This window comes from Equus caballus, chromosome 10 (genome assembly GCF_041296265.1).
Source record: "Equus caballus isolate H_3958 breed thoroughbred chromosome 10, TB-T2T, whole genome shotgun sequence".
NCBI lineage: Eukaryota > Metazoa > Chordata > Mammalia > Perissodactyla > Equidae > Equus > Equus caballus.
The window spans coordinates 7,693,474-7,710,514 of record NC_091693.1 but is presented as its reverse complement, the minus strand read 5'-3'; the positions used below and the strand labels follow the sequence as shown (position 1 = coordinate 7,710,514).

Sequence of the window (17,041 nt, the reverse complement as noted above, 5' to 3'; positions counted from 1 at the left end):
AAAAGATAGCAATTAAACCATATTCAACAGGTGAGGGCAGCCACCTTTTGGGAGCAGGGCTGGTGATGGGACAAGACTGGAACTGTACTACTTCACTTGTAAACATGTGTAAAATGACTTAAAAAATATTTTATCTTAGAAAATTAAATTTGCATATCATTCAAGATTTGATCCATTCTCATATCACACACACTATTATATGATAACAGTTACTCCTTGTTACAACAAATTCTTTTCATAAGCATATTTTTTTCACTGAATAATATTCTATTATATGGATATCAATCGTAACTTTTCTTTTGCTTTCAGACATTGAGGCTGCAGGTGATCTTTAAAAACCTCTCCAATACCGGCCCAATATTACCTATAACCACCTATTGCTTAAATGTAAATCCCCTTTGTTCCTGAGTTACAGGAAATTGATGGATGATCCAGATTTGCACAATGGCATTATGATGACTATGCATCATGAATGATCTGGTGGGGCGTCAGAGTTCTGTACTGATTACTAGTCATACTCGCAAACCTGAAAGGTTCATACATCAGGAGATCTTCCCATGTATTAAAACTAAAATCAAACAGAAACATTCCACATATTTTCTTATTGGAAAATCTAAGTCTGTAGAGATGATTAGGGCTTCTCCCTACGAGGTGTCCCTAATTACTCATCTCCATCTTATCAAACCACTGTCCAAGCAAATTAGATTCATCAACAAATGGGAAATACATGTCTGTTCTATCAAGATTTCTGGCAGAAGTCTGAGATAGAAGATGCTGCTTGGGGCCGGCCCAGTGGTGCAGCAGTAAAGTGCGCATGTTCCACTTCGGCAGTCCGGGGTTCGCTGGTTCGGATCCCAGGTGCGGACATGGCACTGCTTGGCACACCATGCTGTGGTAGGCGTCCCACATATAAAGTAGAGGAAGATGGGCATGGATGTTAGCTCAGGGCCAGTCTTCTTCAGTGAAAAGAGGAGGACTGGCAGCAGTTAGCTCAGGGCTAATCTTCCTCCAAAAAAAAGAGAAGATGCTGCTGAAGGACTTACTAAATGAGTTTGTAAACATTATTTAAAAGAAGAGGGAACTGGAGAGGGCACTGGGTTGCTTAGGAGGAAAGAGAGGTTAGGTTCCTGAAGGGGAACCATGTTAACTAGTATAAAAATATTTTTTCCAGGAGTGGCGCAGTGGCGTAGTGGTTAAGTTTGGCGTGCTCCACTTCAGAGGTCCAGGTTCGTGAGTTTGGATCCCAGGCACAGACCTACACTACTCATCAAGCCAAACTGTGGCAGCAACCCACATATAAAATAGAAGATGGGCACAGATGTTAGCTCAGGGCCACTCTTCCTCAAGCAAAAAGAGGAGGATTGGCAACAGGTGTTAACTTGGGGCCAATCTTCCTCACCAAAATATACATATATATATATATATATATATTTTTTTTTTTTTCCCCCAAACCTGGTCTCAATCAGGCCTTCTTTTTACATTATATAATTCATAATCTTTTTGTGGGAACAAGTAAGGATTCTTGATGAAATCCATAAGCAATTTTCTGATGGATTTTAATCTGCTTAAGACCGCTTCAGAGAAACTTGTTATCCAACCACTTGGCCCTCTAACAGTTATCTGTAAGTTAAGATTGTAAAGATCTTTAACCAGACATTCTTTACTTTTTCCAACAATGATTATCTAAGCACTTCTTTTTTCCATAAATATCTCCAGCAAGACAGCAATTCTGAATTGGCTTAAGAAACTTTTTTCTTTAGAGTAAGGGTAAGCGAACTTTGACACTGCTTATAACCAAACTGTCTGAAAGCTTTTGTTTTGCTTTCTTTAAACACCAGAAAGCATCATGACGAGGAAAGCAAATGTTTACATGTACTAAAGGTACAAATGACTCTATATGAGCAAAAGTAAACAGCATCTCACCTGAGCCATGGCTTTGATACTTGCAGAAAAGTACCAGTCCTCCTCTGGGTCCTCTTTTAGAAAACGGCAGAGCTGGGGGAGCAAAAGAACTACATAAGATCCCACTTGCCTCACAACTCCCAGAATGATCATTTCTCCTCGGTTCACTTCACACAAACACCTGAGGGGGATTAGTGAGAAGAATGGGCAAATCTCTCGTTATCCTCAACTCCAAAAACCTCAAGTTTTGACTGGAGCAGGACAGATTTGGACAACCCGAGATGGTTTGGAAAACATAGCTTATATGTATACATGAATACACACAAAGATAAAATTTTTTAATACAAATTTTAGCATATTATACACACTGTTACACATACTGTTGTTTTTATTTAATATATCTTGGCTCGGATCCCAACTAGTACATACAGAGCTATATAATTCTCTTAGCTATGTTGTATTCCGTTAAAAGATAGACTTTATTGAACTAATTTGCTGCCAATGATCATTTGGGTTGTTTCCAGTCTCTCACTATAACAAACAATGCTGTAATAAATATTCTTGTACATATACCATTTTACCTGTACATGAATTCTGAATAATTTCTAAAACTTGACCATATGCATTTTAGTTTGGATGTACATTGGTTAAATCAGTTTTCAATGATCTTGGATTGTACAATCAGGGTCCCAAGTCCTGACCAAGAAACAACTGATTGATAAACCAGGTCCTCTAATTTTGCCTAGTTGAGAAGACTCAACTCAAATCCAGAAAAGTAAACAAAGCCATATTACTGAAACTTTAGGAAGATATTAAAATTAGCATAACAATAGGAAGGAATTAAAAAGTACAGGAAAAAACGTAGAAATGGATTAAACCCACATCACTGATGCTTTAGAATAGATTTTGACTCTAAGTGTAGTAATAAAAATTGTAATAATTGTGTATATTCTGTGTGCTTAAGACATTTAAAATGTGCAAAAGAGTAAGTTATACTAAAAGACTATTATTAGTCTAAATTGTTTAAAGGGAGTAACTAAATCTGTGATTGATGTTTAAATGTTTAAGAAAATTTGGGTTTGTTTATTAGATATAGAATATAATAAAATGAGCATTATAAAACTACAAAAGGCAGTGAGCATTCCTCTCTAAGTACAAAGCTCCTTGATCATTAAACAATTTATCAACAATTTCATGCAAAACTGACCACCGAGGAAGCAGCACCATGTTGTTAATTATTTGATGGCTTCTACCCTTAGGCACTCACTACATCCCCCCAGGAGTATACATATTCCAGGAAATGAAAACCAAAGTAATCCACAAATTTCTCTTCCTTAAAACCTGAAAGTACTCCTTTAATATTATTATTGCTATTTATTAAGCTTTCAGTATTCTTTTATTACTCACACAGCCTCTTCTGTGCCAGGAATTGTACTAGATACTAAACAATCAAGAGTAATCCAGAAGACTTGGAAAGAGAGTTCCTTCTCCCATAGTCCTCACTTTAAGTCCCCTTTTCTGGTCCCTACTCCTGGACTCTCCCTGGTTAAAGGGATGTCCTCATGTGCTGCATCGTCCAAGCGGAATGGGCAGGAAACACGCTTACTTCAATAGCTCCATATTGTGTTTGTCACATTCCCAACCCTCTTCATCGTTGCCCCTAGGGAGTGTCCTCTCAGGCTGAATTCTTGCATCTGGGGGATCTGCTCCTCCCTTTTAAAACCACCCATCTCTGTGGCTAAGACTGTAGTATGCTTGCAAAATGACCATGCCTGGAGTATGGAGCACTGCCAAAAGATACCACTACAGAGAAGCGGGTCCTTTGACAAGTAGTAAATAACTTAAAATTGGGGGGAATTTTGCACTCTTCTAAATAATAAACTTATCTTTTAATAAAAAATGTTTTAAATTCCTTCCAGCATTATCCTGATAATCTCCTGTATGCTAGTAATTGTATTTGTGTGTTAGTAACAGAGACCTGAAAAGCAGTTTAATTTTTCTTATATAATGAGAAGGACAGAGGTAGGTTATCGGCTGGCCTTAGCCCCCACGGTTGTTTTAGACACCATATCTATCATACAATTAAAAATTACTAGACATGCAAGGAGATAAAAACAGAAAATAGGAGCAGAACCACAGATAATTCAGATATTGGAGTCAGCAAACAAATAATTTAAAATCTCTATAATTAAAATGTTGAAGACAACCCAGGAAAAGATAGGCAAATGGATAAGAGGAAGAAATCAAACAAAATTGAAATCTATAAAAAAGAATCAAGAAGACAATCTAGATCAACAGATTAAGAAATTAAGAAGTCATTGCATGGTTTTAACATGAGGCAGACAAGCAGAAGACAGAATTGCTGAACTCAAAGACAAGTAAAAAAAAAAAAAATCCATGTGAAGTAGAGAGGAAAAAAGAACAGAATTGACTATAAAAGACACATGGCACACAGGTAAAAGATCTGCCATACATGTAAGTTGAGTCTCAGAAGGAGAAAATAGATTGGAGAGGAACGAATATTCGATAGACTAACTGATCAAAAGCCTCAAGAAGAGTCTCAAGAAACTCAGCAAACCTGAATAAAAATAAAAAAAAAAAGGAAAAGAAAACAAACACATAAAACAAAAAGCAAAACCACAACCAAGCACATCATAGTCTAACTGTTGAAAACCAAAGAGAAAGGAAAAAAGTCTTGAAAGTACCCAGAGGAGAAAAAGACATTACCAAGAGCACTGATGAAAATAAGAAACAGTGAATAAAAAAGGGAATAAAAAAGGGAACATAATTACAGATGCCAGAGGCATTAAAAAGATGATAAGAAAATACTAATACCTTTATGTTCTTAAGTCTGGAAGCTTAGATGAAATAGACAAATTCCTTAAAAGACATGCTAAAGCTGACAAAACAAACAAAAACAACAGAACATTTGAAGAGTTAAATTGATTCCATAATTTAAAATCTTCCTATCAAGAAAATTTCAGGCCCGGATAGCTTCACCAGTGAATTCTTCCAAATTTAAGGAATAAGTTTAGTCTTACATATAGTGAATAGAGAAACACAGTGAATTCTTCCCAACTCATTTTATGAGGCTACCTATAAGCCTGATACCAAAACTTAACAAAGACATTAGAAGAAAAGAAAATTATGGGCCAATATTTCTCATGAACATACATGCAGAAATTTTACACAAAATATTAGGAAATCTAACCCAGTGAAGTTAAAAAAAAAAAAACCGTCTAATACATCATGGTCCACTAGGATTTATTTCAGGAACACAAGTTTGGTTCAACACTTGAAAATCGACGTAATTTACCACATTAATATATAAAAAAAGAAAACCATAGGATCCTCTCCATGCACAGAAAATGCGTTTGTCTAAATTCAGCCCTCATTAATGTGAAAAAGTCTTAGTAAATGAGAAAGAGCACTTCCTCAACTTGACAAACAGCACCTACAGAAGGTGTTTTGCAGGCGTTAGCTATAAGGACAATATACAAAAAGCAATTGTGCTTCTGGCGACAAACAATTGGAAAATAAAAAAAATGAAATACCATTTACAGTTTCAACAATAAACATCAAATACGAGGTATAAATTTAACAAAAGATGTGCAATGAAAACTACAACAAATTGTTGAAATTAAAGACCTTAACAAATGTATATATTTACTATATTTATTAGTTGGAAGATTCACTATTGATAAGATGTCAATTCTCCCCAAATCAACATCCAGATTCACAAACAAAATCCCAACAAGGATTCTTTGTTTTTGGTGACAATTAACAAGTTGATTCGAACATCAATAGGAAACCGAAAGGACTTAAAATAGCCAAGTCAGTCTTGAAAAAGAAGGAAAAAAGTTGGAGGACTAATACCACAGATTTTAAGACAGTGGTACTGACAAAGAGACAAAACAGAATACAGTCCAGACAGAGAGTCACATATATAATATCACTTGATTCATGATAAAAGCTCTTTGCAATTCAGATGGGCAAGGACGGTGTTTTCAGTAAGTAGTGCTGGAATAACTGAGCACTTGAAGGGAAAACAATTAACCCTTAGCCCTGTCTTTCACCGTACACAAAAAATTAATTCAAGATGCATCACAGATTCCAATGTGAATGCTACATCTATAAAGCTTCTAAAAGGAAACGTAAGAGAATATCTTCAAGATCTTGCAAATAAGCAAAGATTTCTTTTCAAGATATAAAAAAGCACTAATCATAAAAGAGAAAGGGCTAAAAACCTGCTGGAAAAATGGGGAAAGATCTAAATAGGCAATAACATACATAAAAAAGGTAAAAAAATGTTCAAGCACACTCATAATTAAAGAAATAAGAAAACACTGAGACACTATTTCTCATTAAAAACTAAAAAGCACGACCTACATCCTGTTGGCTAGGCTGTGGGGAAAACAGGCCCTCTTACACATTGTAAGTGGAAATGAAAACTGGTACCACAGTTCTAGAGGGCAATTTAGTAATACCTGACACAACTGCAAACACACTTACCTTTTGACCCAGCAATTTCACTTCAAGGAATCTACCCGAAGATATGCCTCCAGCAATACAAAAATACACATACAAAGTTATTTATTGCAGCACTGTTTCTAGTAGCAAAATACTGTACATGACCTAAATGCCCACAATAGGAGAGTGGTTGAATAAACTTTAATAAATCCATATACTGGAATATTATGCAGCTGTAAAAAAAAAAAAAAAGAATTGAGTATCTCTTTGAATTGTGGTGGAGTAATGTCCAAGAGATATCATTAAGTGAAAAAAGCAATGTTCAAGAGAGCACCTACAGTATGTTATCTTTAACGCAATAAAAACAGAAGGTCAGGGGCTGGACATGGCACTGCTCATCAGGCCATGTTGAGGCAGCATCCCACATGTCACAACTAGAAGGACCCACAACTAAAAAATATACAGCTACGTACTGGGGGGATTTGGGGAGAAAAAGCAAAAAGAAAAAAAGATTGGCAACAGTTGTTAGCTCAGGTGCCAATCTTTAAAACAAACAAAAAAAAGAAAGTCATTCAAAAGAATACATGTATCTGCTCATTTGTGTAAAAAAAATACCAGATGAATAAGGCAGAAAGTAAAGAGACTGATTATGTTCAGGGAGTGGGTAGGAACCACATTAATGTCTTCATACTCAAAATATTCTGACATGCTACCATCAACTAGGATGTGGGGGAACCCAAAGAGTAACACACAAAGATAAATGCATGAAAAATGAGTAACAAAACTACACTGAAGAGGGTGGCTAAGAAAAGAACTAAATGGAATAACTTTGGAAACATTTTTGACGACACACTGAAAGGTGAAAAAAAAAAGCTGCACACAAATAAAAGCTGCACACAAATACTTTACTGTCGTTAGTAAAATTGTTTTTTACACAAGTATGGGTTAGCAATTCTGAAACTACTTTACATGTATTCCAGGATATGTGTAAAAAATTATTGATATTAAGAAGCAGGTTTTTCACTGTTGGAGAAAGGAGTTACAAATAAAGAAACGGCCAAACCTGTTCGGAGACAGCTCCCCGGATCTTCAGTGTTTCTGGACATCTTGTGATCAGAAGCACTAAGTGCTACTATTTTGAACTATTTCTCCAAGATGTTTATATAATGAACAGCCTTGGAAGACAGACAGTTTCCTTCTAGAGCAAAGGGCAGGCATACTTACTGCCTATTATAAAGATTCAGGTTACCTAAATTCAAGGGAGAACACAAGTACCCATGTATTTTGCATCACTCTAGGGGTGCAAGTGAGTCAGTGCAAGAAAATGTTCATACTCTGACTATTGTTCTGAGCAATAAACTGTCTTTCATCTCTGACTCAGGAGTCTCATGTCTTCTGCCAGCATTGTGAAACTGTGGCAAGCTAACTTGTTAACTTACAAGTAGGGTAAAAATCTCAGTTTTTGACAGAAATTCAAAGTTCTTGACAGGATCCTGTGGTATTGGATTGGAATTGAAAGTATCAGTATGAATCGGTGTTTTTTAATATATAAAAATAAACAGATAAATATATAAAGATGTGTGTATATACATTTGTATATTTTCAGGCTCTGTCCACTGACAGGAACTAGAGCAATTACACCTAGATAGCAATGAGCACATGCAGGGCCCAGAGCTTGGTTTATAAATTCATTCTCCAATAAAAGAAACCAGCGCTCCTAGGAGAAACTGTTGATTCCAGGGCTGGAAAAGGAAAATACAAGATGGACCCTGGAACATCTTGGTGCCAGAAAGTAAGAAAGCACTCAAAAATTGATGTCATGTTGAAAGGACCCTGGAGCCAACTTGAAGGAGTTCCTAATGGCCAAATCTGGGACAATCTGAGCAACAAACTATATAACAATAAACTCAGAGAATAATACAAATATCCATGAGTTCATAAATAAACAACTGAATAACACATGAGGAATAAGGGACAGCTCTTCTTTACAGAAGAACTTGAATTAATAAATGTAGAAGGGGGCCAGCCCAGCGGCGCAGTGGTTAAGCACAGATGTTCTGCTTTGGCAGCCCAGGGTTTGCTGATTTGGATCCCCGGTGTGGACAAGGCACCACTCAGCAAGCCATGCTGTGGTAGGCGTCCCACATATAAAGTAGAGGAAGATGGGCACCGATGTTAGCTCAGGGCCAGTCTTCCTCAGCAAAAAGAGGAGGACTGGCAGCAGATGTTAGCTCTGGGCTAATCTTCCTCAAAAAATTTTAAAAAATAAATGTAGAAGGAATGATGGAAAGAGAAAATCACCACTAGGCAAACATCACAGTAATAACTGTTACAGACAAGAATTATCAATGGATGTTAAAATTAATGAGGGACTATGATGAGAAACAGTATTTTTGCATAGTCTCAAAGCATCTCCCCACAAGATACTTACTAATTAAAAAGGGAAAAATAGTAATTTTACAAAGGAGAAACCTGGCAGACAGCACCTTAACCAAGTGAGCAAAGTTAACATTACCAATAATGAGATATATTGATATCAAATAACTCCTGATACGACACACTGAGGAGAACAGAACATCATTTCTGCGATCTTTTTACCAAAAATGCACAGTCTAAATTTAACCATGAGGCAACAGTAGACAAATGTTCAAAAAGGTCAAGGTCATGAAAGATAAAAAGGATTAAAGAACCATGTCAAGACTGGAGAAGACTAATAAGACAAGACAATCAAATCCATGTGGGATCTTACATTGGATCCTGGAACAGAACAGGGCACTGATAACACAATTAGCAAAATTTACAGGAGGTCTGTGAAGTGGTCCAAAGTCTTGTATTAGTGTAAATTTCCTGGTTTTCATAACTGTGCTGTATGCACCTGAGTGAGAGTATGTAGGAATTCTTTACGCTATGTTTAAAACATGAAAATAGTTTTTTAAACTGAAAAAATTAAAAAGGGGCAAGTGGGTTAAAAGACTTGAACAGACACTTTAAAAACAGGATGTTGGGGCCGGCCCGTGGCTGAGTGGTTAAGTTCGCCTGCTCAGCTTTGGTGGCCCAGGGTTTTACGGTTTCGGATCCTGGGTGTGGGCATGGCCCCGCTCATCAGGTCATGCCAGGGCAGCATCCCACATGCCACAACTAGAAGGACCCACAATTAAAATATGCGACTATGTACTGGCGGGATTTGGGGAGAAAAAGCAGAAAAAAAAAAAAAGAAGAAGATTGGCAACAGTTGTTAGCTCAGGTGCCAATGTTTAAAAAACAAAAACAAAAATAGGACGTCTAAATGACCAATAAATGTACGAAAAGGCGCTGAACATCATTACACATCAAGGAAACGCAAAGCACAACTGCGATGAAACTCCACTACACAACGACCAGAACAGTTAAAATAAAAGACCGACAATATCAAATAATGGAGATGACGTGGAGCAAATGAAACTCTCATACATTGCTAGATGGAGTACAAATTGGTACAAGCACATGAGAAATTGGTACTATCTCTTAAACATATGCCCACCCTATGATCTAGAATTCTACTCCTAAATATCTACCCAAGGGAAAAGCATTTATGTGTTTACCAAAACCATAGTAGAATGTTCAGAGCAGCAACACAATTTGTAATAGCCCAAAACTGGAAATTATCAAATGTATCAACAGTGTAATCAATTAATAAATTGCAATATATCCCCAAATGTAATGAGAACTAAGTGCAATTACATTCAACATAAGTACAATTGCACTCAACAACATGGATGAATCTCACAGACATAATGTGGAACAAAAGAAGCCAGGCATAAAAGCACAGGCTATATAATTCCATTTATATATGAAATTCAAGAATGGGTAAAACTAATGGTGATAGAATTCTAAATAGTGATTCTGGGAGAGAAATAACTGGAATGCTGGCAAAGCTCTTTATATTGATTTAGGAAAATGTTACTTAGCTGTATACTTCAGATTTGTGCACTTTACTGTATATATGCTGTATCACAAAAATTAAAAAAAAAACTATCAGAACCGTGTTTTGGTAGGGATATGGAGGAATGAGATATTTCAAACATTACTGTGCAGGTATAAATTTGTGCATCCACTTTGGTAATATTTTGGCACTATTTAGTAAAGTGGAAGATACCATATGACCCAGCAATTCGACTGGTAGGGAGATAAACTCGTGCACGTGTACCCTGTGTAAAAGAATGCTCGTGGCAGCAATGTTTATAAAGTAAAATACTAGAAATAATTCAAATGTCCATCATTACTAGAAGGGATGACTAAATCGTAGTATACTTCAAAAGATGGAATACAACAGAGCAAATAAAATGAATGAACAGCTATTATATCTAAGATGGATAATTCTCAAAAACATAGTTGTACAAATAAGCAAAATAAAAGATAAAAAAGTATGGCAGAATGCATATAAAGTTTACAAACGGGGGGAAACTACAGTATAACGCTTAGAGAGATATACAGAAGTGAAAAAAACTCATACATTTATCCAATTACACAAACATCATCACAAAACCACCATGGGGACATATAGCTAGACGCAACCACAGCCAAAGCAACAGGGTCGCAAACCCAGAGCCTCAAACTGTCACGTACGCACAATCACACATTTACTAAGAGGACACTCAGTCACCGTCACACTAACCATAGATAAAACCACACCATATTTGCAAGGCCCCCCACCTATACTCTGCAGCACACGGTCATAGAATCAAACACCCAACGGGGACAAACGCTATCACATCCACCGAGTCACAAGCTCCCCACAGCCGCACACACAATGCCGCACGTGGTCCCAATCACGCACACACCATAGGGTCGCATCTGGTCACATCAGCACAGTCACAGCCTCCCAGACTGTGCTGCACACGGTTATCATCGGAACCACACACTCACCACAGGAACAGCCAGTCACAACCACACGGGCATTCACCACATACCATCACACAGACACAGTCACACAACTTCAACCTCACCTCCTCCGCCATACAAAGCCGAGGCTCGGGCTCCGGCTCCGGCCCCGCCCTCTCCTCAGGTCCTCACCGCGGGCCTTCCAGGCTTCCAAAGCAGCAGACCGCAACAGTTGCCGGTGCAGACCTGAGGGTCCCGCCAGCGCGTGACTTTGAGGCTGAATTCACGCGAGGATAACGCACATGCCGAGGGGTCTTCTGGGAAATGTAGTCAGAGACGTACCTGTGCCGGACAAAATGGCTCCCGAGAGTCGGGATTCCTCTTAGAGTTTGGCGCGCCCCCTCGTCAAACCCCGCGCCGGGGGCGTCAGGGAACCTGGCTCAGTCTCGGGCCGTAGCTCCCGAAGAAGTCCACCCCTATGCGTTTGAAATGGGCTTCCTTCTCAGACTCGTCCTACTATTCCCGAGTTGAAGAGGCTCAGGAAGAGGAGGGTTAGTTTGCAAGGGAAGATAATTCGCACCGCCGAGCCTTCTGGGAAATGTAGTTCGGAGCAGGAAAAGCGGTGGATGGACCGCTTAATTCTCTTGATTCTTCACAGCCTTCGCCTGGCCACACTCGGGAGACTTCTGAAAGTGCCCCTGCCCCCAAGGAATCCACAGGCTTCCTGGGTCGCCGTTTTGGCCTTTGGGCGTAAGTTTGGCTTGGGGTTCCTCAGTGAATTAGAGTTGTGGGACCTCAGCTTCTGAGACCCAAAGCTCGTTAGGGAGCCGGAAGGGGAGGAGACCGGGAACCTGCAAAGGGATTGGAGAGGTGAAGAGGAGGAATCGCTAAAAGTGAAACGGGGTTGGGGAGGCCAAAAGGGAGAAGTTTCCGAAATTGCTAAGGGGGCTAGTGTTCTGTGCTCTGACTGCTGTGTGAGAGGCTGGGTCTGAAGAGAATGAGGGAGTCGTGAGGCAGACTATTCAGGAAGCGAGTAATGAGAATCCGGGTGCTGGGGGTAGTAGAGAGAGGGAGAACTTGGATTCAGGATTTTATTGGTGGGCGTGTGTGTAATTGGTAATTTAAATGAGTATCACTGTATATATGGCTGGGATTGTATTTTGGAGAGTAATCTCTGAGCCTCATCCGTAAGACGATAACAAGGATAGATCTTCTTGGAGCATCAATTTTTTTTTTTTTTTTTTTTTTTAAGATTTGATGGGAGAAATGTCAAAAGTTCAGAAATAGCCAGAGTAAAACCAGTGAATCTCCGAAGTGATAATTAGTAAAAGTTTGTTGTGCACACACCGAAAGACAGTTGGCCAACCGAGAGCACTCAAAAACCAAAACAAGGCTTGGGGGTATATTGTTAGAAGGTAGCTTATATCACAGTGATTGGTTATCATATTAGAATTTTCTTAAATGATAGAGAATTGGTCAGTGTTTACCTCCTATGGAACTTGGGAAGCAGTTTAAGGTTTGCTTTTGATTTCCAGAGACATAAGCAAGAAATGACCCAGGTCAAGTGAGTTTTGCAAACTAAGCTAAATTAAATTTTATTTGTGACTAAACTGATTTTATCTGCTCAGGAAATTTTCCAGGCTTGTCTCTATTTGTTTTTAGTAAAGGTTACTTAATTGAGCTGATAAATAACTTAAAGCTAGACTTTTATGTAAAACCAGAAGCATCTATTATGGAGTAGAAATGAGAACAGCGTTGTTTTCTTAAGAAAGAAAGTCCATTTGAAAGGAACTTTTTTCTTTTTGTGAGGAAGATTGGCCCTGACCTAACATCTGTTGCCAATCTTCCTCTTTTTGCTTGAGGAAGTTTGTGCCTGAGCTAATAAGCGTGCCAATCTTCCTCTATTTTTTTTGTGTGGGATGCAGCCACAGCCGTGGCTAGATGAGCCTGATCTGGACCTGTGAACCCTGGGGGGAAGCTGAGCACCTGAACCTAACCATTATGGCACCAGCCAGCCAGAAAGGAACTTTTCAAAATAATTAATTAATTAATTAAATTCTTTTTGAGGGAGATTAGCCCTGAGCTAACGTCTGCTGCCAGTCCTCCTCTTTTTGCTGAGGAAGACTGGCCCTGAGCTAACAACCGTGCCCATCGTCCTCTGCTTTATATGTGGGTCGCCTACCACAGCATGGCTTGTTAAGTGGTGCGTAGTTCTGCACCTGGGATCCCAACCAGCGAACCCCAGGCTGCCAAAGCGGAAGATGTGAGCGTAACTGCAGTGCCGCGGGTGGACCCCAAAAGGAACTTTTTTTATGGAGTGCTTGCTCTTACTTAGAGCCCAGACCCTGGAGACATAGCCATTCAATCTTCTGTGTAGTTTTTAGAGTCCTGGGGGAAGGGTGTAGATGTAAGGAAGCTGATTTGTGAAGTCCTGGACTACGAAATAAAGTTTGAAGTGTAGTGTTGACAGTTGTAAATAGCCCAGAAATGAAGTAAGCAGTATTATTCCCATTTTCTGTAGAAAAAGCCATAGCTCAGAGAGAGCAAGGAATGTAAGCTTGAAGTTCTTCAAGGAGCCTATTGAGATCAACTGACTTACTAATTGCTTCTGGTTACCCCCAAGCCAGGTGGATTTTGTTAAGTATAAAAATAAATTGCTTCTAGCTGCAAAGATGCTTTCTCCAAGTACAGTTACTTTTAAAGTAATTTTAAATAAAAGGAGAAAGTAAGATAGGTGGGTATAAAATTCATGTAAACAAACTTCATATATACAAACAAAACCTTGGAATAGTATAAAATGCTTCAGAATAATCCTAGCAAGAAATAAATAGAATATATATAAGAAAAAGTTTAAAACACTATGAAGGACACAAAAAAAGACTTAAATGAAAATTTTACCCTATTGACTTGAAATCCTTACCATCATAAACAGCTCATTTTAAATTAATTTATGAATTTAACATGAAATCGTGAAAATATGCTTTTATAAATAGGGGTTATTCTGAAGTTCAAGTGGAAAGATAAAGGTAAGAATAGAAAATATCTGGAAAAGAAAGCGGGGCCGGGGAGTGGACATTTGGGGCTAGTCTTACTAGATAAAACATACTCTAAAACTTCAAAAATTGGATTAATATGAGATTGTCATCTGACTATACAGACCAATAGAACAGAATAGAGAATCCAAAAATAGAACCAAATAAAGGACTTTAGTGTGTGGTGAATAGAGCCTTTCAAATCAGTTGGGTAAAGATGGACTTTTCAATAAAGATAATAGGGACAATTTCCTAGCTTTTCTGGAAAAAAGAGAATGGATTATGCCATGTACTGAATTCAGAGTTAACTCCAAATGTGTCGAAATTTAAAATAAAAATATTAAATTACAAAGACTGAAAACTTTGAGTGAATTTCTTTATAACCATGAAATGAGGAAGGCCTAACTTCAGAATCCGAAAACCAACACATAAAAGATTGGTCATCCCTACTACATCAAAGAAAAGGTTAATGTGACAGACTGGAAAAATATTTGCATTTTATGTTACAAACAAATGGCTAATCTCCCTAATATATAAGGAAGCACCAAAAAAAATTGCTTAATAAAAAGGTTAACAATCCAATAAAAATGGAGAAAGAGATTAACAAATAATACACAGAACAGAATCTACATATGCGTAAATATATATATATATATGAAATACACTCAACTTCATTCATAATTAGATAAATGCTATTGAAACTGTATAGAGAGGGGCCGGCCTGGTGGTACAGCGGTTAAGTTCACCTGTTCTGCTTTGGCAGCCCAGGGTTCACCGGTTCTGGATCCCAGGTGTGGACATGGCACTGCTTGGCATGCCATGCTGTGGTAGGCGTCCCACATATAAAGTAGAGGAAGATGGGCACAGATGTTAGCTCAGGGCCAGTCTTCCTCAGCAAAATGAGGAGGACTGGCAGCAGATGTTAGCTCAGGGCTAATCTTCCTCAAAAAAAACCCCACAAAACTGTATAGAGACACTGTTTCTTATGCACTAGATTGGCAAAAATTACCCAAATTGGAAAATTTATATTGGGGGAGAGGGACTGCAGATAGGTACAAACTTTCTGAGGGCAATTTGGGAGCTTCTTTCAAAATTCCAATTCCATTTAACCTTTGAGCAATCCCATCTCTGGAATTTCATCTAAGGATCTAGTTACACAATGATGCATATCCAAGGTTATTCATGTAGCAGCCTTCACAATACAAAAATATTGGAAATAGCCATAAATAAGCTGCTGAAAATAGTGCAACACTATGCACTTGGAGAAAAAAATGAGAGCGCTGTCTATGGCCTGATATGAAAAGCCTTCAAGGTGCATTAAGTAAAGGAAAAACAAGATGCAGAACCTTATGGTATAATATGCTACTTTTTGTATAAAAGAGGGGGGAATAAGAATAAATACTTGTTTTCACAAAGAACTGAAATTTTCATAAGAAACTAATAAAAATGATTTCTTTGGCAAACATTGGGGGCAATAGTGTGTGGAGGGACAAAGAAAGGAGTAATTTTTCACTCTATTCTTTTTGGGAACATATTCTATCTACATAAGTTTTTATTCATTGTCATCTTTACACGAGAAGGAAGAGTTGACTTTTTGTGTTCCAGTCATTGGGTATGTTTCTTTCCAGAAATGTATCATGACCATTTTCTTGTCAATTTCCTTGGTTTCCTCGAAAGCACTCTTGTTTTTCTAATTTTAATCCTCTGATCACTAAAACAAATAATTAACAACAACAACAACAACAAAAATACTAGTGAATTGTTTTTCCACTTGTCTTTTTACTTTTATTTTTCCTTAACTATGAAATGAGTACTTGTTTTAGCAGTTAAGAGAGGTAATATATGAAAGTGTTGGGACAGTGCCCCCGAGTCCATATTAGGTACACAGTAAATACTCATTGAACCTAACCCACTTGTCTTTTTAAAATTAGGTTTCTGTCATTGACCATCTTTTCTTAATCTGTACATATTTTTTTAGCAACCATATCCCACTACCATGGCTTCAACAACATTTACTGACTCATGACCAACAAATTTATTTGCATTCTAGGCCTGTCTTTCTGTTTTTTATAATTGTGGCAAATTATACATAAGATAAAATTACCATTTTAATCATTTTTAAATGTATACACCTATACAGTGGCAGTACGTTCACCTTGTACAACCACCAGCACTGTCTCCAGAACTATTTCATCATCCTAAACTGAAACTCTGTACCTAATAAACAATAATTTGCTATCCCCCCTCCCCTCAGCCCCTGATAACCACTTTGTTACTTTCTGTCTCTATGAATTTGACCATTCTAGGTACCTCTCATATAGTGGAACCATACAATACTTGTTCCTTTGTGTGTCACTTATTTAGCTTAGCATATACTGTTTTCATGGTTCATCCATGTTGTAGCCTGTATTAGAGTTTCATTCCTTTTGAAAGCTGACTATTTCATTGTGTGTTTATACCACATTTTGTTTATCCATTTATCTGTTGAAGGACACTTGGGTTGTTTCCAGCTTTTGGCTTTGTGAATAATGCTGCTGTGAACATGGGTGTACAAATATCTCTTTGAAACCTTGCTTTCAGTTCTTTTGTGCGTATACCTAGAAGTGAAATTGCTGGATCATATGGTGATTAAATGTTTAATTTTTTGAGGAACCACCATACTGTTTTCCACAGTTGCTGCACCATTTTACATTCCCACTAACAGTGCACAAGGGTTCCAATTGCTCCATATCCTCACCATCACTTGTTATATTCTGGCTTTTAAATAAATGGTATCT

At 38.0% G+C, this 17,041-nt stretch overlaps 1 protein-coding gene across 13 annotated transcripts in view; it reads right to left on the bottom strand.

The window, feature by feature from the left end:
* LOC100629880 (zinc finger protein 14 homolog) overlaps positions 1 to 12,083 on the bottom strand; it is a 101,303-nt gene extending 89,220 nt beyond the window's left edge. For 2 of the 13 annotated variants that reach the window (XM_070224261.1, XM_070224254.1), the window contains exons 1-2: positions 11,358 to 12,053; positions 1,924 to 1,995 (exon numbers count right to left, since the gene is read on the bottom strand). In XM_070224261.1, coding sequence (XP_070080362.1) covers positions 1,924 to 1,995; positions 11,358 to 11,369 — 84 coding nt within the window. In that variant the 5' untranslated portion in view covers positions 11,370 to 12,053. Of the gene's footprint in view, positions 1 to 1,923; positions 1,996 to 4,737; positions 4,802 to 6,414; positions 6,462 to 11,357 lie in introns of all 13 variants that reach the window. The other 11 variants (XM_070224248.1, XM_070224252.1, XM_070224259.1 and 8 more) reach the window with 11 other exon arrangements.
* Positions 12,084 to 17,041: the final 4,958 nt, after the last annotated feature.